The sequence below is a fragment of the Branchiostoma floridae genome, chromosome 9 (assembly GCF_000003815.2).
Source record: "Branchiostoma floridae strain S238N-H82 chromosome 9, Bfl_VNyyK, whole genome shotgun sequence".
Classification (NCBI taxonomy): Eukaryota; Metazoa; Chordata; class Leptocardii; order Amphioxiformes; family Branchiostomatidae; genus Branchiostoma; species Branchiostoma floridae.
This window is the reverse complement of record NC_049987.1, coordinates 6,489,540-6,513,152: the sequence shown is the minus strand read 5'-3', so window position 1 is coordinate 6,513,152 and position 23,613 is coordinate 6,489,540. Positions and strand designations below refer to the sequence as shown.

At 45.0% G+C, this 23,613-nt stretch overlaps 2 protein-coding genes across 3 annotated transcripts in view; both read right to left on the bottom strand.

Annotated features, from left to right (window-relative positions):
- Nucleotides 1-2,783, bottom strand: part of LOC118422855 (myosin-7-like) — a 16,819-nt gene extending 14,036 nt beyond the window's left edge. Inside the window, exons 1-3 of one of the 2 annotated variants that reach the window (XM_035830670.1) lie at nucleotides 2,683-2,783; nucleotides 1,894-2,151; nucleotides 1,654-1,797 (exon numbers count right to left, since the gene is read on the bottom strand). In XM_035830670.1, the coding sequence (XP_035686563.1) occupies nucleotides 1,654-1,797; nucleotides 1,894-2,094 (345 nt within the window). In that variant the 5' untranslated portion in view covers nucleotides 2,095-2,151; nucleotides 2,683-2,783. Of the gene's footprint in view, nucleotides 1-1,653; nucleotides 1,798-1,893; nucleotides 2,177-2,682 lie in introns of those variants that run through there. The other variant, XM_035830671.1, reaches the window with a different exon arrangement.
- A 3,284-nt stretch (nucleotides 2,784-6,067) lies between these two features.
- Nucleotides 6,068-20,825, bottom strand: LOC118422858 (myosin-7-like). The gene is made up of 27 exons (XM_035830672.1): nucleotides 20,814-20,825; nucleotides 20,102-20,359; nucleotides 19,842-19,985; nucleotides 18,475-18,631; nucleotides 18,188-18,215; nucleotides 17,790-17,988; nucleotides 17,388-17,451; nucleotides 16,952-17,053; nucleotides 16,508-16,750; nucleotides 16,077-16,345; nucleotides 15,615-15,785; nucleotides 15,172-15,487; nucleotides 14,558-14,634; nucleotides 14,224-14,414; nucleotides 13,808-14,077; nucleotides 13,363-13,618; nucleotides 13,053-13,199; nucleotides 12,728-12,913; nucleotides 12,470-12,556; nucleotides 12,179-12,324; nucleotides 10,768-12,041; nucleotides 8,584-8,824; nucleotides 7,906-8,428; nucleotides 7,607-7,777; nucleotides 7,282-7,482; nucleotides 6,966-7,094; nucleotides 6,068-6,723 (listed from the first exon to the last, which is right to left on the bottom strand). Exons 2-27 carry the CDS (start codon nucleotides 20,300-20,302, stop codon nucleotides 6,712-6,714), a joined length of 5,805 nt encoding a protein of 1,934 aa, XP_035686565.1. The 5' UTR covers nucleotides 20,303-20,359; nucleotides 20,814-20,825; the 3' UTR covers nucleotides 6,068-6,711.
- Nucleotides 20,826-23,613: the final 2,788 nt, after the last annotated feature.

Here is a 23,613-nt window from a genome sequence, read left to right as displayed (position 1 = left end):
ACTGCAGTTCAAAACAAGCCGCCAGGGGGCCAAAACTTACACGACTTACTCCCTACCCAAAGACGTATCCACTAGCCAAAAATCCTCAACCTGCCACTTCAGGATAACTTTAACGCCAACTTCGATGCTCCGCTGCAGTACCGCAACTTGTCGCCAGGACGCCCATAATCGAACTTGACCGTCGTTTTCCAAACCCCTAAATAATTACCAAATATAATGCAAAACGATCCACAGCGTCAAAAGTTATCTTGTACGCAAATACACACACACACTCACCCCGCTGCACTCACGACAGAAAGTGACAGAAGTACCATTTTCGTACAAAACCTTGGTATACGCAAACGCAACTCAAATACCAAATATCGTGACATTCCATCCACAGCTGCTCGAGTTATATAAGATTGACCTACATATTGGGACACCCGAAAATTTTCTAACCAAAATATAACCTTCTTGGCGAAGGTAAAAAGACAATATGACAATGCCTACGGGCCGAAGGCTAACCAGGACGCATGTATACCTGAAGTTACGATATAGCAAATTGAGGTCATTCTTGGGACAACAGTGCATGTGTAGTCTAACATCCATCTTTGCGGACAACATTTTCCAACGGTCGATTCTGTCATAGTTTTTCTGAAATTCGTACGTCGATAAAAATGGTACGTCCATTTTGGTCACGCCCTATCATTTATCTTTCCTTGCATTGCAATGTTTTCCCTGTGGTCTATCCCAATTTCACGCCCCCCCTTCGCATTCCTGCTTTGCTAGCTCAGAAAGATTAGCAGTGTACACTTTTTTTAGAATTTTGTATGACAGCTAATGGACTAATAAAGCCTCTCAAAGCTTCTCGCAAAGCTGACGTCAGATTGACAGGTTCGTATCCCTTTTGAACTAGCCGCCCCAGAGCGCGTGCCCGGCAGCTGTGACCAAATGTCGTGTGTTTGTCTTTTCCCGTTTAGGAGGACGCGAGCGCCCCGCGCCTTGTACCAACAGCAATTGACCCCATTGCCATAATTGGAGATGGTCGCGTGGATCCGCGAATTAAGCCCACAATGCGTTCCTCGCTCTTTCTGATATTATTGGTGCAGTCACTAAGGATTTTCAGCGAAATTGTGACAGAATCGTTGCTTAGGATATGCGGCAACATTTTACATAACAAAGCAGTTGAATGTCATACGACACATCAAGACAACAGATGCCCCCAGAATACCCTTGGTTTTGCAAACCTAGCGTACATGACCCTACTTACATCGTGTCCAGACATTTATTTGATCTTACTTGTCTTGCATGTGTTTCTCCAGCGTTTTGCACTTTCTGTCAGCGTCACTTCGTCACAGAGTCACCACTAGACACCAAACGCTATAAAACACGCGAAAACACTGCGCTCACACCAACTGGTTCAAGGTAAAGCTACCTGAAAGTTGCCTCGTTCGCGTTCGCCGTTTCTCTCTAGTTTCAAGTTGTTTGCAGTTTTGTTGTTGTTGTGTTAACAGACACCATACTCTCTTTCAAAACACTTTAGGTCCACCCATCAAATGCATAAATTGAATAACACGAGGCGAATTCGCTAATACTAATAGTCGCATCATCTAACAGTTTGTGAAAACGCAGCTATATTTTTTGAAACTAGTATACTGTGAATGTGTTACTCACATAGATCAGGCCATTGGCATAACGGTCCCTGAGGGTCGCCAGCACAGAGGCGTCGTTCAGGTAGGTCATGTTGGCCATGTCCTCGCAGCAGACGAACTTGGAGGGGTTCATCATGACAAGCTTGTCCTTGGGAACATCCTTGGTCTACAGAACATTAAAAAAGAAATAAATTGGTTTTGAAGAATGTTCAAATTGCAACGATTCTAACGAAGTGACACTCGTAGAGAATTTTGTACTTACGGCGCCCTTGGGAAGCTGGACCGCAACCTTGTCGCCCTTCTCTTCCTTGACCTCCACAGCGATGTAGCATTCTTTATCATCGGGGATCCAGACGTTCTTCTTGGGATCGTACGGTGCGGAGCGGAGCTCTATCAGCAACTTGGTGTCACCGTAGATGTAGACCCGAGGGTCGTCGGATATCTTGTCTTGCTTGGGCGGCATCTTGGCTCTGGTTCCTCAGACTTTGCTACTGCAGGAAGGAGTGGCACGCCGACAGGGCTGCACAGGAGAGACGAGAGAAGATGAGCTACAGCTCTAGGCCCTGTAAGGAATGCGAGATGGGAGCCACGGGAAGGGACAGATGAATGCAGATTCTAAAAATAAACTAATTTGTGCTGACCTAATTTCGGATGGAAACCCTTGAGATCGGGCAAAAATTTCGCACGTCTATCCTAAACGTAAAGCTGGCCTCTGGACTACAAGCAAACAGCCTCCCTACAAATAGTGTCTGCCCCCTTATTCCCTCTCCCTCTCCAATCCGCATGCCAAAACAGTGGTCTGAGTTAGATCTTAGGGTTTTAGTAACGCCCCGTACCGCTCGAATGGAAGGAAGGGGCAGGGAGAGGTACGAGCGTTTACTAAAACCTCAAGATCTAACTCAGACGACTGTTTTGGCATGCGATAGAAGTATCACAGAACTTGACAATACATTATTAGAGATGATCGTCCTACTTCGTGCAACGAAAGATACAATACTTATCTACTCAGGCACAAAAAAGAAGCAGTAAGCAATACAAGATAGTCGTCTACCTTTCGGTCAAAAGCTGTCGGAATAGTGTGGGAATGGTTGGGCGCCTTTATATCAGCGTAAATAGCAAGTGTAATCTCATTCGTTGAATTCTGGTCGTCTATTTGCTGGTTTTCTTTAGCGCGAGCTGTGATTGGTTGGGAGATAGTTGCAAGGTTTGGCTCTTCAGGGATTGCCGAGCATGACGTTAATTTAACGGACAGGTGCATTACGGGCAGCCGAGGATGGGGGTGGGAGTGAGTGGAACTAAGTATTTACAGAGGAAAAATGTCAGCACGCTCTCATTTATAGGGCTTACAGCGACAAGGAGTCGGGGATTTCTTTTCGGAAGTTTAGAAAATGGGACTTGGGCTATCTTGTTTTGACTTCGAAAACTGGGGATGGCAGAATGCGTATGTCGAATGATTCGGGTTGAGTGGACAAATTTTTGCATGCTGTGTCAGTTTTTGTTTCTAAGCTGGCATTAAGTGGAAAGAAGATTGACATATCCTGAGAAGAGCGATGGCGATGCCCGGTGTCGAAGCGCTTTAAAATCGACTTAAATGTTAGATACGTAAAACAAATCTTGAACTTTATTATATAACTTTATGGAATCAAATTCTGATTTAGCTCGAAAAAATGCCCGTCCTTTTACTGAATTAGTAGGGCGCCTTGGTCAATAACCTCTGTGCTTTTCTAGGAGAACGCATTAAGAAAACATTCCAGATTGTTGATTCCCATCCTCATGCATGGCATTCCTTCTCGATCCGCAACCTGGCCGGCAAGCCATTGCAGCCTGACTGTCTCTACCTTTGTCGCAGTGGACGCACAAGAGCACTCTTCAGGCTATCCTTTGAGAAGAGGAACGGCTTTTGATTGCTGATGTCCCCGAGATCCAGGCTGCACGGTGTTAGTCAGCCCATAATCTACAGGTCACAGGAAGAACAGGATCTGTAGGACAATGACGCCTTGAGAACCAACACGGTCATGGTCACCATCGTCCCCACCGTGGCCAAGACTAGAAGCCGTGAGTACAAACGTCTATATGTCTAACAGTTAAAGTTAGAGCTTAACCTTACGTGACTACGGAATAGGAGGGTCAATTCAAAAGTTACGCACCTAAGCCGGAAACAAGGGCATATTTCACATAACCCAGTTTGTAACTCAGGACTTAACTTGAAACTAAATCCTAATCCTGTTTTCATTGTTAAAAAAATGAAATCATTTTCTCTCAAAGCGAGGCCTTTTGGATATCACAAGTGCTTTTTGATTTACGGCCGCATATACAAAATACCGTTGGGGACAGGAGAGGATATGGGTGACTGACCGCCGTTGGCCTCTTGTTAAGGCGTTGATAAATATGTTATGTTAGACGTATGAATTATAGCCTTCGCTGTACTGTGTGGATATGGATGTGGTTCTATATTGTTAGACTTATGAATTATAGCGATCGGTTGTACTTTATAAATATATATGTGGTTTTATATATGTGGTTCTAGATCGCCAACTCTTGAGTCACTCACTAAAAGCAAGGACATTCTGTTTTGTTGAATAACACCTCCTGGCTAAAAGTTAGGTATATATGTGCAATGCGGAGTAGGTTCTAATAAAAAAGGGGACATTTGTGAGGCAAATATTCCGTTCCTTTTCCTCTTATCATTTTCTGTGGAAAGTATAAACTCACATCCCACCGATACTTGTCATTGTCATGCTAAAGTTTACATAGCAAATAACTCTAATATAGCCACAGCCACGCCATTGGTGGAGGTTGTTTGTTGCGGGTCTTTTTTCGTTCCGAAGTCGCGATGGGGGTAGAAAGCATTTATGCCATAGTTTACCAAATTTGGTCTCGGCGCCCTATCAATTTGTTATCACTTCGGTTGGCCGGCAGTAACTTTTTTTTAGTAATTTTACAGAACTACTCACTTCTACCAGCTATTTGTCTCAATTTAAATCATACTTAGTTCCTTGGTTGCCTGTAGAACACTCGCGAGTGGAAACTACGACTTTTCGTACTTCTTGTACTTGTAGTTTTGTTCATTATGTTGGTTAATTAATACCTACCTCTGTTCACATATCCCGCTTGACCACACGTACCGATAAGGGCTATCGGTTGTCTCTGGTCTTTTCCCATCGGACATGTCTCACTGATCCTCTAAGTCCAGTCTTTAAATTAGCGATAGCCTCTAATCTGCGTATCAGCATCATTATCGGTAGCTACACTGCAAGCAATTTCGGGATCTAAAGCGACGTCAGTAAGGTCCCCAAGGCCTAGGTACCAATTCCCAACCCGGGACCCGGCCGGGTAGCTTTCTGAACCGACAGATATGATAAAAAAGGCAAAAAAAAAAAACACACACACAGAATTTAAATAAAATAGTCAGGAGCATAGTTTGTGTAAACAGTTTCATTTTTCGTTTCCACAAACATCCCGGTCGGGCCCCGTTTCGGAAATGGTACCTAAGCCTTAGACGGTGACCGTTAAAACCCATTGTGTACCCAAAATGGGGTTTGCGTGGCCATTGACTTCATAGTCCGAATATAATGCACCGTACAAAAGTAAGGTGTAACAGACAACAAAACATACAAAACGTTTAGCGACCTGTCTGGTCACCCAGCGGTCTCACTAAAGTAGCCCTCTGTGATGTTTTACATTTCCATTAGTGGCTGAGACGTTCTCTGTCTCTAATGGAAATGTAAAACATCACAGAGGGCTACTTTAAAAGGATGGGTTAAGATACCGGTTGTTCTATAGCTTCATGGGCATGTTTATGTTGTTTTGCGACGCGGTATTGCAAGGCGGAGTCACGTTATTTCTCCATTTATATTCTATTGTCTGCATAACTGTGATGTTAAGAAGTCCAAGAAGATGAGTTATTTGTCCTCAGGCCGAACACTAATGGATTTTCTTCAATAAAGTATCAAAGTCATCTCGATAGGGTAAGGGACGTTGTGTCGCCTTTATCGAAAGAATAATGCCCCGTTAAGTCAGTTGCTACCAGCAATCGTACCGGTGTGTGCTAGCCTAACCACTAAACCATCGACGCCACACAACTGGATATCATTAACTGGTAAATTCCTACATTTATTGCATAGCAGTAGCGTAATTGGTCGTTAGTTTGGGTATAAAGATGAGATCGTAGATCCGACTGGCTCCCCGCTGTCAGCTTCTCTCGAGCTCATTACAGACCAAAGCGGCTCAGGGGATAACTTAGGTCTTAGCTCTGGACTAGCACTTTGCTTTTATGTCAATCATTTCTGCCAATTATCGATAACGATATCATTGGACTTCTATGAATTTCTTAAGTTGCAGGATGCACTAGCCACAGATGTAGGATTTCATTATCCTTTTACTTATAATAAGCATTATGATTAAATATGAAACGGATATAAAAGTACCGAACAAAGTTGACTTTTTGTTCAAAGAAGTTTAATCAGTATCAAATGCAACGAAGCAACCATACACGTCACAAACCATACATTCTTCAAAAGCATCTCTAAGACTACTTAGTGGTCCCGGAAGAGATACACATACAATATATATTCTTATTTCATCCTCGTCCAAAATGTCGAGTGCGTCGAATATTGGGCTGGCACAAGTTCTTATCGGCGTCAGTCCTAAATTCTTGGTGAGTTTCTGAAATTGCGTCAGCTTTTCTTTATAATTAGGGGTCATTGCATCAACTTAATGAGCTGCACATGTCGAACTTAACAGATATTGTAGAAAAATAACCTTAATGACAAGGGTGTTAGCCAGTTTGGATTGCGTACAGTGACAAGTTTAATATAGCGACAAATTGACTTATTCAGTGTTGATATATGTTCAAACATGGCGATCTAAGGTTTAGTTTCACATCGGAAGAATCGATGACCACTTCACCCAGCCTCACTCCCACTTGGTTGCTGTGTCAGTAAAGAAGTGCGTGCGTTGGGGCTCCCGAACGGGAGTGCTGCCGGTAAGGGGGGGCATCAAGAGCACCGATGTACCATACTGGGTCTCTGTAGTCGACTGTGTGTTCTACATTCTACAGACGGGGGAGTCAGTCAACGCTTTACTTCTTGCCCTGGAACAGAGAAAGAAGGCGGACATGTCAGTAGAAAGACGGGCGTAAGCATTTCGTCATTTTAATGATAAACCTAGTATTTTTCAAAGGAATTAAAATCAATAAGCATTTTAGCTCCTGCCAATTGTACTGAGGTAGCAGCTATTCTCGCTTAGAAATGGCATCAGCTGGAAATAATTGCTTTATGATAGTGTACTATTCCAACTGTTTTGCGCGGGAAGGACAATTCGCTAATGTCTTACAGAGGCAGAGCGGTGCTGGGCGCGCATCTTGCCCAGGGCGGACTCGGCCATCTCGGCTCTCTCCTGGGCATCCTCCAGATCGTGCTGGGTCTTGCGCCACTTCGCCAGGTTAACGTTGGCCTGCTCCTCCTGTAAATGGATATGCATGGCGAAAATTGATAAATGTATTACGATTCATCAAATAGATGTTGATCATTTGCTACTACACCACTTACACCACTTGTCCGTATATGTTACAATGAAGTAATTCTAACATCACGTATAAGAAAATGTAGAGAATACGCGTTGTAATGATGTTGAAAAAATGGTTACGTACAGCATCCTCCACTTGTCTCTTGTAAGTCTTGATCTTCAGTTGCAGCTTCTCGACCATCTCCTGCATGCGCTCCTCCTTCTTGCGGTCCTCGTCGGCCTGGAAGCTCAGCTCCTTGAGACGGCGCTCGTTCTTCCTCAGGTTCTTCAGGGTCTCCTGGTGGCGCCTCTGCTCAGTGTCGAGTTCTGACTCCAGGTCACGCACCTGTGTTAGTGAAACAAAAGGCGATTTCTCTCAATCACCTAAATTTAAAACTGTTCCATATTGAGTTCGTCAAAGAGAAATTGCCCATATGCAAAATAAACGGTTACTAAGATACAATAGACACCTTGGCCTCCAGCTTCTGCAGTGCGCGCTTGCCACCCTTCATCGCAATAGCCTCAGCCTCGTCCAGTCTCCTCTGCAGGTCCTTGATCGCAGCTTCGATGTTCTTCTTACTCTTCTCGATGTGAGCGGTGTGTTCCTGCTCCTGGCGCAGGTCCTCGGCAATGCGGGAGGCCTATTCAAGAAACAAAGAAATGTTAAACACAATGGAGAAAATATATATAACACGACGTAAACAAGAATAAAGATAAAGTAAACAAATGCACAGAATGAGTATCACTTTTTGAGCAAAGATTTACTTACATCAGAAATGGCCTTCTTTGCCTTCTCCTCGGTCTGCCTGTGCTCAGACATAACCTCATCCAGCTCGGCCTGCAGGGTTCCTATCTCACCCTCCAGCTTCCTCTTGTGGCCGGCCAGGGAGGTGTTCTGTGCAGACAGCTCGCCAACGCGGTCGGAAGACTCCACAAGCTCGGCCTCGGTCATCTTGCGGGCCCTCTCGGCCTGGTCAAGGCCATTGCGGAGCTCTTCGAGCTCTGCGGTCAGCATGTTGGAGCGGCGCTCAGACATGGCGAGATGCTCGCGGGCCTCCTCACGTGCCCTCTGTTCGTCGTCGATTGTGGCCTGGACTTCCTGGATCTGGTTCTGGAGCTTGTTGATGGTCTTCCTGGCCTCGTTGTTGGCCTTGGAAGCGTTTTCTAGAGCGGCCTCGACCTCATTCACATCGCCCTCTAGCTTCTTCTTGGCCCTGACAGCCTCGTTCCTTCCCTTGGCCTCCACGTCCAGGGTAGTCTGCAGGGCATCCAAGGCCCTCTGGTGATTCTTGCTGCAATGACGATGAGGAAATATGACGAATTTTATAATAAAAGTGTCAGCCTCCTTCGTTGTGCTATTTTATCAATGATTTGTTATTGTGTAAGGGACTAACCTGAACTTTATAATAAATCATGACAGAAATTCCATCGAAAAAGGAATGCTTACCGTGTGTTCTCAAACTCCTCGTCCTTCTCGGCCAGCCTGCGGTCGATATCAGCCTTCAGCTGAGACAACTCGAGCTGGACACGCAGAACTTTGCCCTCCTCTACTTCCAGTGCACCCTCTGCCTCCTCGAGGGCGGTCTGCAGTTCCTCCTTCTCTACCTCCATGCGCTTCTTGGCCTTCTCGAGTTCGTGGACTGTCTTGCCGCCCTCGCCAAGTTGGTCGGTCAGTTCGTGGATTTCATCTGAAGAGTTTTTAATATTAGAATCCCTTAACCAATAATGGATCGATCCCGATCGAATGCCATATCGAACAAATAGAACCAGGTAGAACCCCCTGTTCTATTTCGAACACCTCCGTCAAAAACAGCCGCAGTGGGACAGAAATGGCCAAAGAAAAATTGCAATGCTATTCTTTGTTGAAGACTACATCCACCTAGTGTAGCTGTTTTGGGAGGCAGAGCCACTGTTTAGCATTATATATATATATATATATATATTGTTGATGGGCTGAATGCATGTGTAGAGCAGGGTATGTATAAGGCACGGGACTCTGCACTTGCTGACTTTGTAGAAGGGTCCTGTTAGCTGGCGTTTAGTACAAGCTTCTTCTCTACGAGTGCCCGAACTGCTTTTTCTCTCAATTTCCACGATGGTAAAATTTGGCCCCAAAATTTCCAGACTTCTATGTGGGGATTTAGAACACGAATCGTGTTCCAAATGACGTAATCGAACAGAACGGGCGTTCTATTGGAGGTCATCCGCGGTCACCTGCAGGTTGTTACAGTAAACACGCAGAAAAAGCCCTTGTTTTCCTGGGTGCCGTACGTCAGAAGAAAAACAAACATTTTCATAAATATAAGACGTTATCTGGCAAGCTTAGTTTTGCTGCCGCTTAGTTTGGAACATGTGACATGTAACAAAGCTGCTGGCGTCGTTATTGGTGTCCTTGAATATTACAACACTTGTTTGCGGCGGTATCAATTACTCCATGTCCCTATCAGCGCGACTCGACATACGACCAAACATGGTATTTAGATCGCTTACCAAACGCGTGCAAATCAACTCTTTCAGGACTTACATTGTCGACAACTAATATCTCCAGATTTGTGTCTTAGGGATTTTTGAAATATGGATGCATTTTTTAATTATGAGTCTTTAAGTGTGAAAAAGCAGATTTTTTGACCTTATCTTGGCTGTAAAAATAGTTCTAAGTACAAGTTGAAAAATTCCTAAGACAGAAAGTTTGATCTTACAATCATTACTTATATGATATAAATAAATTGGATTTTCAGTCAAATTTAGGACCAATCTAAATATGGTATTTGTTTTTTTTTGTCCACCAAACACCCTTTCTTAATCAACCAACTAGGCAGATTTCAGAAAACATTGAGACAAAACTGTGCAGCACACGTACACGGTAAGATTTGACGTATACATACTGCCAGTTTTCATTTAATATCGACGAGAAACGTGCGAGGGGTTGCTTTTCTAACTATCACGATCTTGTAGAAGATGTTTCAGTCACCGTCAGCCCTCCGCGGGGACCGCGCGGGAGCCCCGGTAACCCGATACTCTGCGTTCGAATGGAAACTTTTGGGCCACATTTGACCATCGTGTTCGTTTTTGTCATGAGCATGCATGCAGCTGTTATGCATGCTACAAATGCAGTAGAAACCCTGTCACAGATTTATGTACCCTGGTTTCCACGTGCATGGACCGCATGTCAGAAACTGGGCACTCCTCATCACCATCAAGATGATGCTATGCGGTGCCTCCCGCTGCCACTATGGCTACATTATAACGCCCTTACCGCACCTGTATCAGCCGTATCATCAAATGACTGTACCCAGTGGATGTAGCCCTCAACAAAAAAGGCAGCGCAATTTTTTCGGCCCGTTCTGAGATTTCGTGGCTGAAAAAAGTTAAACCGAAGTAAGTCGCTATTATTAGCTTAATAGTGTCGGCGGCCAGTTCTGTCCGACAAGCGCTGTTTTTGACGGAGTTGTTCGAAATAGAACATGATCGAACAGGGGACGGGGCCTCGAGATCGGTCCATTATTTAAGTTCGAAAGATCGAACTTCCATGTAATGATTTATGTAGTCTATAATCACGGCTTATGGAAGAATTACAGGAAGATATCACAAAATTGTAAGAAAGGAAGCTAGCAACAAAAACTCGTTTTACCATGTAGAGTCTTGTTCTCCTTCTTGAGCGATTCCAGGGCCTCCATGGTTTCCTCATACTGTCCCTTCAGCTTATACAGCTCGTTGGCGTAGGCACGAGCCTCCTTAGTTGAGGTCTCCAGCTCAGCACCGATCTCCTCGCACTTGGTCTTCCACTCGCCAATCTGCTTGTCAACCAGACGCTGCTTCTTCTCTAGCTGAGCTGCAGCAGCATTGGCCCGCTCAACGTCGATCATGAGGTCCTCGACCTCACCGGCGAGCCTGTTCTTGGCCTTCTCCAGAGAGCTGCACTTGGCATTGGCGGCCTCCACCTGTTCCTCAGCATCCTGCAGACGGGCAGCCAGCTTCTTCTTGGCATCTTCCAGCTCCTCGGCGCGCTGGATGGCGTCGGACTCATACTTGGCACGCCAGGCAGTGACCTCTGTGTTAGCCTTGGACAGGGCACGCTGGATCTCGGCCTTGCCTTCCTGCTCCTCTTCCAGCTGAACCTTCAGGGTGTCGCAGTCATGCTGGGCAGCACGGAGCTGGTGAGACAGGTGGTTCTTGGCCTTGGTCTCCTCCTCAAGCTGGCGCTTCAGCTCCTCGAGCTGCTGGTTGAGCATGCTCTTGGCACGGCCCAACTGGCTGCACTGGCTCTCGGACTCTTCGAGCTGGCGGCTGGTCTCATTATTCTCGGTCTCAAAGCGGGACTTTAATGACGTAAGTTCCTGGATCTGCCTGCCGGACTCCTCGATCTTGACGTTGGACTCGGCGATCTGCTCCTCGAGGGAACGGTTTGCCTTCTCCACGTTCAACTTGCCCTTTGAGATGGCCTCGACATTGGTGGCCAGGTCATCGACCTCCATCTTGAGGGTGGTCTTCTCCTTCTCCAGCTTAGCCTTGACGCGCTGCAGAGTCTCCACCTGCTCGCCCAGCTCAGAGCTAGCGTCGGTCAGCTTCTTCCTGAGGGCAGCGACGGTGGCCTCATGCTGCATGTTGGACTCCTCCAGCTCGCGGCGGAGTTTCTGCAGCTCAATTTCGCGCTTCTTGTTGACCTCAGCCTGAGCGGCGGTGGCACCACCGGCCTCCTCCAGACGGTCTCCCAGATCCTCGAGCTCACGAGCCAGGTCAGCCCTCTGCTTATCGACCTTGGCACGGGCGTTCCTCTCGGCCTCAAGCTCCTGCTCAAGCTCCTCGATGCGGCCCTGCAGTTCCTTGATCTTCTTCTGCAGAGAGGTGACAAGACCCTGCTCGTCCTCCAGCTTAGCCTCAAGGCCCTTGATCTCAAACTCCTTCCTGTCGGAAGCAGGGAAAGAGATATAAGCGAAGGTTTAAAAATCTCGGAATGAAATATAAACCAGTATTTAAGTTTTTGTCTATATTTCTATTTTTGTACTCTTTGATAGTTTAGAACAGCAAAAATAATTTCATACTTCTTGATGCGCTCCTCCAGGTCGGCCTTCTCGTTCTCCAGACCTCCCAAAGTCTCCTGTGCGGCCTTCAGGTCACCCTCCAGCTTCCTCTTCAGCCTCTCGGCTTCGGCACGCGCCTTCTTCTCGCGATCCAGGTTCTCCTCCAGCTAGATAAAGATAAGAGAAAGCGATTAGTTCAGATTTAAAGACGATGGGGAAGGTAGTTGGAAACAAAACAACGGGCTTGTTATATTAGCTCTTAATTCTCAGCTTTTAGCAAGGTAATAACAAAAGAAGCAAAGCATTACTTACGTCATCCAAGTTCTGTTCGAGCTTGGCCTTGAGCTTGCTGAGGTTGTTGACCTTGTCCTCCTCCTTCTGCAGATCCTCCAAGGTGGTCTGTATTAATTTCAAATGAAGATAATGAGTATTCACAGCTATTGCTTTACTCTGTTAATCTAGTTTTATATAAAATATGAACGTTTTCTTGAACTATTTTGAACTACAAAACTGTAGCATTCGGAGATCAGAGTTTGCCATAACAGTTCTTTGTCAAGTAGGCATACGTACGGCATTGAGCTGTTCCAGCTTAGCCTTCTCCTTGGACAGTTTGGCGATCTGGTCCTCCTGGGCTGCCAGCTCCTCAGAGGTGGTGCGAACCCTGTTCTCCACACCGCGTGTCTCCTTCTCCACCTTCTGCAGAGTCTTCTCCATCTCCTCCAGGTCCTTCTTCAGGTTGTCCACCTCTCCCTCAACCTGTTTTAGCGAAACGAACCCGTTCTCAGTTATCTTCACTGTTATCTAATATTTGAATGAAAGTGTTTCGTGGTTGTAATATCTGGAATGCATGATTTACACCGGTTCTTGTGACTGAAACACAAGGGATGAAACGTACCTTGCGCTTAGCGGCACCGAGCTGGGAGTTCTTAGACTCTTCCTCCTGCAGAAGTTCCTTGTAGTCAATAATCTTCTGCTCCATGTCCGCCTTATTCTTGATGAGGTTCTCGGCCCTGTCGGCGATGTCACCCGTGTTGGTTTGTTCCTGTCAATTGGGTTCAAACGAGTATGAATATGCTGAATGGTCAAACACTAGAAAATGTATATTGTTTCTTATCCTGAAGTTTCTACTTCTTACCATTATCCCCCAGCGAGGGCACTAGTTCAGACTGCACAGCAATTGATGGTAACATTTTCTCAGTACTAACCGCAGACAGTTGAGCGGCGAGTTCATTCTTCTCCTGCTCGACCACAGTCAACTTCTGCTGGATGTCAGCCATGGTGGTCTCTTCCTTCTCCATATCCTCCTTAAGCTCGGTCAGCTCCTCCTCCTTATTGCGGAGCTCCTCATCTGCCCGAGACTGAGACAGCAGAGGCTTGATGGTGCAGAACAGCTTCCACCAGTCCCAGTTGCGCAGGGTCATCCAGTTACGGACGTTACGCTGCAGCATCTTCAGGGCAGCCCTGCGATCGGAGAACGATTTCTGTTACAAAACTGCGAAACTAGTCGTTTGACTCATAACACTAATATTTTTTATATCTCACAAAAGAGAAGAAAAGTCATGCGTCCACATGCATTTTAGTAGGCTTCCTAACATTCTGTGTAGATATCTGACCAGAGCTATTGTGGTAATGAGAGATTTGATACAGTACCTCTGATCCTTGAGGCGCTCATACTCAACACGTTGCAGTCTGCCTCTGATGCGCTGCTGGATGACAGTGATGATGACAGCCAGCTTGGCGTCACGGATGTCCTCAAGGTGGGCGACTTGGCCGGCCTTGAAGAAAATCTTGGTCTTGCCGACACCATAGCCATCGCTAGCAAGGCCGGACTTTTCCAAGAGCTTGACACAGCACTCACGGTCGTCCTCAATCTCCTTGGCTAAGACCGGGTCCACGGGCTTGTAGCGCTGCCTGAACTCCCTGTTGAAGATTGCAAATAGTTGATATGTCACATTAATGACGACAAATTATTATGCCTCTGCTTTTTGAGTTGCATTGATGCCGAATCTTTTTCTTAAAATTGAACACACTACCGTAGCAAGGCAGAATCATCAAAGAAGTCTTACTTGAAGACCATCTTGTTGGGGAAGCCCTTCTGACAGATACGGATACCCTCGAGTACACCGTTACAAGTCAGCTGGTGCAAAACCAACGGGGCGTCCAAGAGACCAGCCGTCTTCAACTCATTGGGGATCAGACAACGCACGAAGTGCGGGTATGTGGTGTGCAGAGTGGCCATCAGCCTAGACAGTTGGTCCTATATACAGACAGAGAATAAAGAAGATGTTAGAGGAGTTTAGGACTGTGTTAGTTTCAAAGAATCGATTCGTATGTGGCACGACTTTGCTTACTGTTACCTTGAGTTTTGAAATTCATGGGTAAAATGTCAATTGTTTTTACCCTGTGAGTTGCAGAGGCGGTTTGGAGAGCGCCTCCCTTTTTCTTTCCGCCACCACCTGACTTCTTCTGGGCAGCAGCTACAGAGGGTAGAAACATGTCCATGAGTAGCTATTTTGAACGTTTAAGATAAAGCCGTATTTGTACCACAGCATAATCAGCCGAGCATGGATTTAATTGTATGATTACGCACAAAATTCCGAATAAAACGTTAGCGTTACTCAGGAGTCTGTTTAGACTGGGTACCATTCTCCGCTGGTCGACTTTGAGGTGATTTACCCGGCCCATTGTGTTTAGGCACCGACCTGCATCTGTCAGCCTGTCTGATTAGCTACCCTTAGAGATTTCGCCACTAAAGCTTGTAGCCGGCATTTGGAGTTTACGCCGCCAGCGAGACGAAATTTAACCTAACTCCGTAAGAACTCCCCCGGCCTGCACTAATTAACTGCACGGGCCAGCCACCCCTACAGCACCGAAGAGCATCTCGAGCTCCTCTATGGTATGGTACCCAGGCTCTCGAGTCTGTTGCGTGGAGGCTTAGACACGAGGAGGTCAAGAAAAGACATCAGTGGCGTCGAGTTGACAAACTTGTTCGTGCAAAGAAAGACAGCACTAACCTTGATCCTCTGCAGTCATGAAGTCTGCATAGAGGTCATGCAGGAGCTCATTTGCGGACCTCTTGAAGCAGCCGACCACAGTCTCGTTCATGGGGTCCTTGTTCTTCTCCAGCCAGCCGCAGATGTTGTAAGTAACGTTACCGGCGTAGTGAGCCAAATCGAAGTGACCCTCGTACTTGGGGATCTTGGGCTTCTTTGGCTTCAGGAAGCTAGTGTGCTTGCCCAAGTGCTGGTCCTTCAGCTTGTCGATGAAGGTCTTGTCGCTGGACTTGGGGAACATAGTCTGCTCCTCCAGAATGGCCAGGATACCCAGGGGCTGGAAATGGAGAGAAATTGTCACATTCACAGATACATAGCCGGAAGAAAAATATTGTCTTGCACAAATTGTACAAGAAATCTATTTCACATTGATGCAAGTGTGCGGTAATCAGTCCTCTACTCACCTTCTCGATCAGGGCGAGAGTCTTGGCCAAGTCCATACCGAAATCGATGGTCTCCCACTCGATTCCTTCAATTTTGTACTCCTCCTGCTCCTGAACGAACATGTGGTGGTTGAAGAACTGCTGCAGCTTCTCGTTGGTGTAGTTGATGCAGAGCTGATCAAAGCTGTTGAACTATGGAGAAAATATGATTGTTATTAACATTTGAAACACCATCAAGTTGGTTAATTGTTTTGTACCACACGTGCCCTTCCATGAACTGTTAACGTTTATCTGCGCGTGCTATAACGTATTGTAGCTTCAGTACTGACAAAAAATATGTTTCGTTCTTGGTACTTATCTAATAAGCATGCCTGACTTTAACCAGTTATTGTACTTTCCATTGCGATTGTCATATCAATGTTAGACATATTTGCCTTTTCCTAAATGTTCAATGTGGCGCATTATCTAAGAAATTATATTTACGTCGAAGATCTCGAAGCCGGCAATATCCAGTACACCAATGAAGTTTTCCCTCTTCATCTTGGTGTCCAGGGTGTCGTTACAACGCTTGACCAGGAACTTGAAGATCCTGTCGAACACACCCTTAGCCAGGGCACTGACGGCGTAGCTGCACTGGTTGCAATTTTGGCCCTTTGACACCCACTCGTTGCCGACCTTTACCCTTGGCTTGAGAAGACCCTTCTGCAGCTCACCGCTGTTGAGGCCGTACAGGAAGCACATCTTGTCGGCAGCTGAGTAGAGATTGAATATGCACAACATTAGCTAGCGCTCGCTCCCTTGAGTTGTGGTTCTTGTCAGTTCGAGAGTAGTTGGTCTCATGGTTAGCAGCAAGAGTACTTAAGCAAAATGTATCTCTTCGACTTAAATAATGATATACTCAAATTGAAACTTACACTCGGTGCCATCGCACTCGGCTTGCTCCTCCCTCGGCTTGGACTTGAACTTAATGTTACCGAAGTGGCACAGACCTCCCGTGAGCTTGTAGATGTTCGTCTTCTCATCTTGGGTGAAGCCCAATACGTCGAAGGCCTCGTCCGTCAACTGCATCTCCTCCTTGTCGTCCACGTTCTTGATCGTCTTCTCACCCTTTTCCAAGAACTTGTACTCGTGGGCATCTTCATTCACCATCAACATTTCTGTAATGTATGATTAGAAAACGTCGTTGTTTATAGGCTGCCTCAATGGCTCTTCATATGATATGTTCGGCGAGGCTTTGGAATAATCTATCGTACGGTACGTCTTCTAGTACTTTCACATTATCTCCTATGACTACAGAATGACGTACGTGCCGAACTCACTTCTAAACGTTCTTGAAACGTTCACAGACGTATACTTACTTGTGACCTCTTTCATGCCATTTGACAGCAGCTGATAGAAGATATGGTAGCCACGCTCCATACCAGGCAGCTGTTCAATCACACGCACCTTCTCCAGCAGATCTGAATGAGGCAAGACGGTTCCAAACTTCATATAAAACGGTGGATTAATACCAAACAAAATAATGATAAAATGTATTGCGTCCTATGTGTTTTGTACCATGTATGTGTAGTGATATAGGTTGATGAATCTAATAGTACTCAATGTAATCTGTATCTGTATTATATTTCATATTACCCTGACCTCCCTCATGATCTCAATGAAAAGCGGCCTGCTGGTCGATTTGAGCTTCTAATGAATAAATAAAGGTTCAAACAAACAAACAAACAAACAAAGGTAAAGAGTGAAAAAGATAAAACCAAATCTAAAGTGTTTTATTATAAGTTGTATACGTACAGGACTCGATGTCGGCACCAGCCAACTTGCCCTTGGTGTTGAAGTGGATCCTGATGAATTTACCCTGGAACATAACGGATGAATAAGTTAAATTTCGGATGTCGTAATTGCAGCCATGTTACTTTGTGTCAAATAGAGACAGTTGATTGACTGCCGAAACGTTAGCAGGCATACCGGTAAGGAAAATGTGTTTTTGTTACACAGTTCATGATCCAAACACTGCATATGATTTTATCGCAGTCAAGAATTGCATCAGTCTGTCTATGGCTATGTGATTGAAACTTAACGATGTCAAAAATGATAAATAGACCCGTTTACGATGCGCTAGAACATATTAATTAGAAAGGATGTTTAATCGGAGGCGGTCGACATCGCCTCACTGATTGTGACATATGTACTTACGAAACGGGAGGAGTTGTTGTTCCTGACGGTCTTGGCGTTACCGAAGGACTCCAGAACGGGGTTAGTCTGCACGATCTGGTCCTCAAGGGTGATCTTCTTCTCATCTTCAGCCTTCTTGGGACCACCCATGGCAGCGACCTGGGCGAAGTAGGAGATAACCTTCTTCGTGTTCTCAGTCTTACCAGCACCAGACTCGCCGCTGTGGTCAAACAGTGTTGTATGATGTTATTACAAAATACAAATATTTGTGTCCAGCGAAAACTAACCTATCGGTCAGTGATACATGTCAACGCTGCATCCCTCCCCCAACTGGCATTCCTTTGTAAGGTTTTGTGGGCCCTGCTCATGCATATGAGATGACTGGCTAAAAATCGACAAACACGGAAATAGATACTTACGTGATCAACATAGACTGGTTCTTGTGGTCTGCACGATTAAGAGGAAAAGAATGGAATGTCGTCAGATTGACTCGGAATTTTAAGTAGGAATGAAAAAGGACCAACGCAGCTGAGGTTGATTTCACAAACACCTTGAAATGCCAATTTAGTTCAATTTGCGTTACGTCTCTCGTCAAAATGTCCATCGCATAATATGAACGATAGAATAAGAAACCGTTGTTGTTTCAATCATCTACACTGTTTGTCGTCAACAATCGATTAAAGGCAAGAATTCGAAATGACCTTACCGATCAACATGTTCTGATAGGCGTTGTCAGCCACAGAGAACAAGTGAGGCGGCACTTCCTGACGCCTCTTGCCACGGTACATGCCCACAACCTCCTCTGTGTAGAGAGGGAGGCGCCTGAAGGGGTTGATCACGACGCAGAACAACCCGGAGTAGGTCTGTTGTAGGAGAAAGAGAACTGTTATGGCTTGAGAAACTAATGAGTTAACGAACGGAGTCAAGCCAATACAAGTTTTGCGTTAGTCATTAATAGCGCGTTTGAATGTATTTTTTGTTCTTTTCGTGTTTAATAAAATGGTTTATGTCAATGAACTATCAGGCGAGGAATGTGCAGTTTAAGGACCTGGACGCATGTATACTTGAAGTTACGATGTACAGCAAGTTGAGGTCATTCTTGGGACAACAGTGCATGTGTAGTCTAACATCCATCTTTGCGGGCAACATTTTCCAACGGTCGATTCTGTCATAGCTTTTCTGAAATCCGACGATATAAACGGTACGTCCATTTTGGTCACGGCCTATCATTTTATCTTTCCTTGTATTGTAATGTTTTCCCAGTGGTCTATCCCAGTTTGACGTCCCCCCCTCGCATTCCTGCTTTGTTAGCTGACGTCAGATTGACAGGTTCGTATCCCTTTTGAAGTAGCCTCCCCAGAGCGCGTGCCCAGCTGCTGTTTACCAAATGTCGCGTGTTTGTCTTTTCCCGTTTTTGATGACGCGAGCGGCCCGCGCCTTGTACCAACAGTGATTGACACCATTGCCATAATGAGACATGGTCGCGTGGATCCACAATGCGTTTCTAGCTCTTCCTGGTGTTATTGGTGCAGTCACATAGGATTTTCAGCGAAATTGTGACAGAACCGTTGCTTAGGATCTGCGGCAACATGTTACATGACAAAGCAGCTGAATGTTACACGGCACACCAACAGATGTCCCCAGAATGCCTTTGGGTGTGCATGTAACGCACATGGCCTTACTTACATAATGTTCAGACATTTGTTTGATCCAACTTGTTTTGCGTGTTTTTTTCTCAGCGTTTCGCACTTTCTTTCAGCGTCACTTCTGACTAACGAGCACCACTAGAGGTTTCACGAGATGTTTGTCATTGCATGCTAGTGTTTTTATCAAAGATTATTTTGTGAGAAATATCCTCAGGCGGCAGATAGTTTATTATAAACATTTTTAATGCTTTCTCTTGGTCCCAATTAATGAGCATTCTTCGATAAGAGATGTATTTGAATATTCTCGTCAACATCAGTGATTGCTTTCGATCAAGTCTTCAATTGAAAAATAAAACCAAATGGCGATTCTTTTTGATAAGTCGAACTTCGGAGTAGTCAAAACTTTATGTTTAAAGTCACTACTTACGTAGATCATGCCGTTGGCATAACGGTCCCTGAGGGTCGCCAGCACAGAGGCGTCGTTCAGGTAGGTCATGTTGGCCATGTCCTCGCAGCAGACGAACTTGGAGGGGTTCATCATGACAAGCTTGTCCTTGGGAACATCCTTGGTCTACAGAACGTTAAAAAAGAAATAAATTGGTTATTGTACATTCGTAAAAAGTTGAAGAATGTTCAAATTGCAACGAATCTGACGAAGTGACACTTTAAAGTGAATTTTGTACTTACGGCGCCCTTGGGAAGCTGGACCACGACCTTGTCGCCCTTCTCTTCCTTGACCTCCACAGCGATGTAGCAATCTTTATCATCGGGGATCCAGACGTTCTTCTTGGCGTCGTACGGTGCGGAGCGGAGCTCCATCAGCAACTTGGTGTCACCGTAGATGTAGACCCGAGGGTCGTCGGATATCTTGTCTTGCTTGGGCGGCATCTTGGCTCTGGTTCCTCAGACTTTGCTACTGCAGGAAGGAGTGGCACGCCGACAGGGCTGCACAGGAGAGACGAGAGAAGATGAGCTACAGCTCTAGGTCCTGCAAGGCATGAGAGATGGGAGCCACGGGAAGGGACAGATGAATGCAGATTCTAAGAATAATTTGTGCTGACCTAATTTCGGATGGAAACCCCTGAGATCGGGCAAAAATTTCGCACATCAATCCTAAACGGAAAGCTTGTCTCAGAACTACAAGCAAACAGCCTCCCTACAAATAGTGTCTGTCCCCTTATTTCCCCTCCCACTCCAATTCTCATGCTCTCTCTGCCCCTTCCTTCCGTTCGAGCGGTACGAGCGTTTGCTAAAACCTCTAACTCAGACGACTGTTTTAGCATGCGATAAAATCACATAACATTACAACACTTTAAAAGAGATGATTGTCTAAACGCTACTTCGTGCAACGAAAGATACAATACATAAACAGAAGCAGTAAGCAATACAAGCCGTCTACCTTTCGGTCAAAAGCTGTCGGAATAGTGTCGGAATGGGTGGGCGCCTTTATATCAGCGTAAATAGCAAGTGTAATCACATTCGTGGAATTCTGCTCGTCTGGTTTTTTTAGCGCGAGCTGTGATTGGCTGGGAGATAGTTGCAAGGTTTGGCTCTTCAGGGAGGCTGGGGGTGGGAGTGACTGGAATTACGTATTTATAGAAGAAAAATGTCAGCACGCTCTCATTTATAGTGCTTACAGCGACAAGGAGTCGTCGATTTCTTTTCAGAAGTTAGGAAAATGGAACCCACGTTATCTTGTCTTGATCGCGAAGATTGGGAACATGCATTTGTTGACTACTTCGGGACAAATTTTTGCATGCTGTGTCAGTTTTTGTTTCTAAGCTGGCTTGAAATGGAAAGAAGATTCACATATCCGATGACGATGCCTTGGGGTCGAAGCTCTTTAGAATCGACTTAAATGTGAGATACTCAAAACAAATCTTGAGCTTTATTAGATAAATTTATAGAATCAAATTCTGATTCAGCTCGAAAAAAGAGACCGCTTTTAGTTTTATACTCAATTAGTAGGGCGCCTTGGTCAATAACCTCTGTCCTTTTCGTGGAGAACGGGTTAAGAAAACATTCCAGGCTGTTGATCACCATTCCCATGGCATTCCTTCTCGACCCGCAGCCTGGACGACTCGTCATAGCTGTCTCTACCTTTGCCGCATTGGACGCACAAGAGCCGCCTTCAGGGTATCCTTTGAGAAGAGGAACGGCTTTTGATTGCAGACGAGCGGAAAAGAGATCCCCGATATCCAGGCTGCACGATGTTAGGTCACCCCATAATCTACAGGTCACAGGAAGAATGCCCGGGGTTTGTAGGGCAAGGACGCCGCGAGAACCGACAAGGCCATGACCACCATCTTCCCCACCGAGGTCAAGGCCAGAAGCTGTGAGTACAAACGTCTATATGTGTAACAGTTAAAGCCAGAGCCTAACGTTACGTGGCTACAGAACAGGAGGGTCAATTCAAAAGTTCCGGATCTAAGCCGAAAACAAGGGCATAACTCACGTTTTGAGGGCTTAACTTAAAACTAAATACTGTTGTCATTGTTCAACAAAAATGAAATCATTTTCTCTCAAGGCGAAGTCTTTTGGATATCACAGCTGCTTTTTGAATTACCGCCGTATATATGAAATACCGTTGCAATGACAGGAGAGGATTGGGGTGATTGACCGCCGTTGGCCTCTTGTTACGGCGTTGATAAATATGTTATGTTAGACGTATGGATTATAGCGATCGCTGTACTGTAAAGATATGTATGTGGTTCCATATTGTTAGAGAAATGAATAATAGCGATCGATGTACTGTATACATATGTTTGTAGTTCCTTCTCTTCAGCGGATTCGTCAACTTCAGTCACTCACTGACACTGAAAGCATGCAAGGACATTCTGTTTTGTTGAATAACACCTCCTGGCTAATAGTTAGGTAAATATACACGTTAAGTATATATATGTGCAATGCGGTGTAGGCTCTAATAAAAAAGTATATTTGTGAGGCAGATTTCCCGTTCTTTTCCCTCTTATCATCTTCTTTGATGTGGAAAGATAAACTCACATCCCATCGATCCTTGTCATTGTCATGCTAAAGTTTACACAGCAAATAACTCTAAAATAGCCACAGCCCCGCCATTGGCGGAGGTTGTTTGTTTGCCGGTCTTTTTTCGTTCCGAAGTCGCGATGGGGGTAGAACGCATTTATGCCATAGTTTACCAAATTTGGTTTTGGCGTCCTCATCAACTTAATCACTTCGGTTGGCAGTAACTTTTTTTTAGTAATTTTGCAGAAGTATTTATTTAAAATAAGGACAAAAAGAAGACAAAAGCTGAAAAGCTGTATCTGCTTCAGGAAAATCAATTTCTGTAGATTTGTCTAGTACTGTCTAAAGTAAAGTCACTTGGTTCCGAACTTTTACGAGCGAAGCTTTTAGTAAGGTTGATAATGTTATATGTTGTCATTGAACAGAACTCTACAGAGACCGCAAGTCTTTTTAGGTCCAAAGAAACCTCGCAGAGTTGATTCCTTATAGTATCGTTGAACGAATCCCATTCACAAGGCTACTGAGAATGGTACTCATATATCCATGTAGTGGGATAGTATGGATAAGCCGTTCTCTTTTCGAAGGCAGGAGTAGTAAGTAGTTTTTTCCGTTTATATCTCTTGCTGATACTAGATTATGTTCAATAGACTATATACCTAAATCACAGAAGAAAATGCTCTAAATTGAGAAAATGTCACTTAAGCAGAAAAGACGAACTTGCAGAATAGACGATTCTGCGAAATATGCGGAAACGAAATACCTTTCGGAAGTAGGAATTTGCGAGGGCAAATATAGCCGATTAGTGGCCACAGCTGCACGGCTAATTACGGGCGGCTTTTGTTTATCTTAGCAGTGCACACAACGGAAAGGGTTTCCAGAGAACATGCATCATTAGACCGTGGGTGTTAATGGGGGATGTTGATATGGATACAATGATTAATGATTCTCCTGCGCTCAACAAAGGATTTGGCGTTAAAGCCACTTTAGCTTCTGGTGATCCTCGTGAAATTAATGATCGGGATTTTCTTATCGTAGATTATGTTTCACATTCTAACGCTTAAACTGGTATATATATATATATATATATATATATATATATATATATATATATATATATATATATATATACATTTAATTCCTCGGTTGCCCGTAGCACACTACGATTTCTCGTACTTTTGTACTCGTAGTTTTGTTCACTATGTTGGTTAATGCCT

Bases quoted from the DNA above. Each gene is read 5' to 3' on its own strand.
- LOC118422858 (XM_035830672.1), bottom strand. From the start codon at position 20,302: ATGCCGCCCAAGCAAGACAAGATATCCGACGACCCTCGGGTCTACATC. The intron at 12,557-12,727 runs GTACGTATGCCT...AAATTAATACAG, and splicing joins AGCTGGAACAGCTCAATGCC to ACCACCTTGGAGGATCTGCA. The intron at 12,042-12,178 runs GTATGAAATTAT...TGCTTCCGACAG, and splicing joins CTGGAGGAGCGCATCAAGAA to GAAGGAGTTTGAGATCAAGG.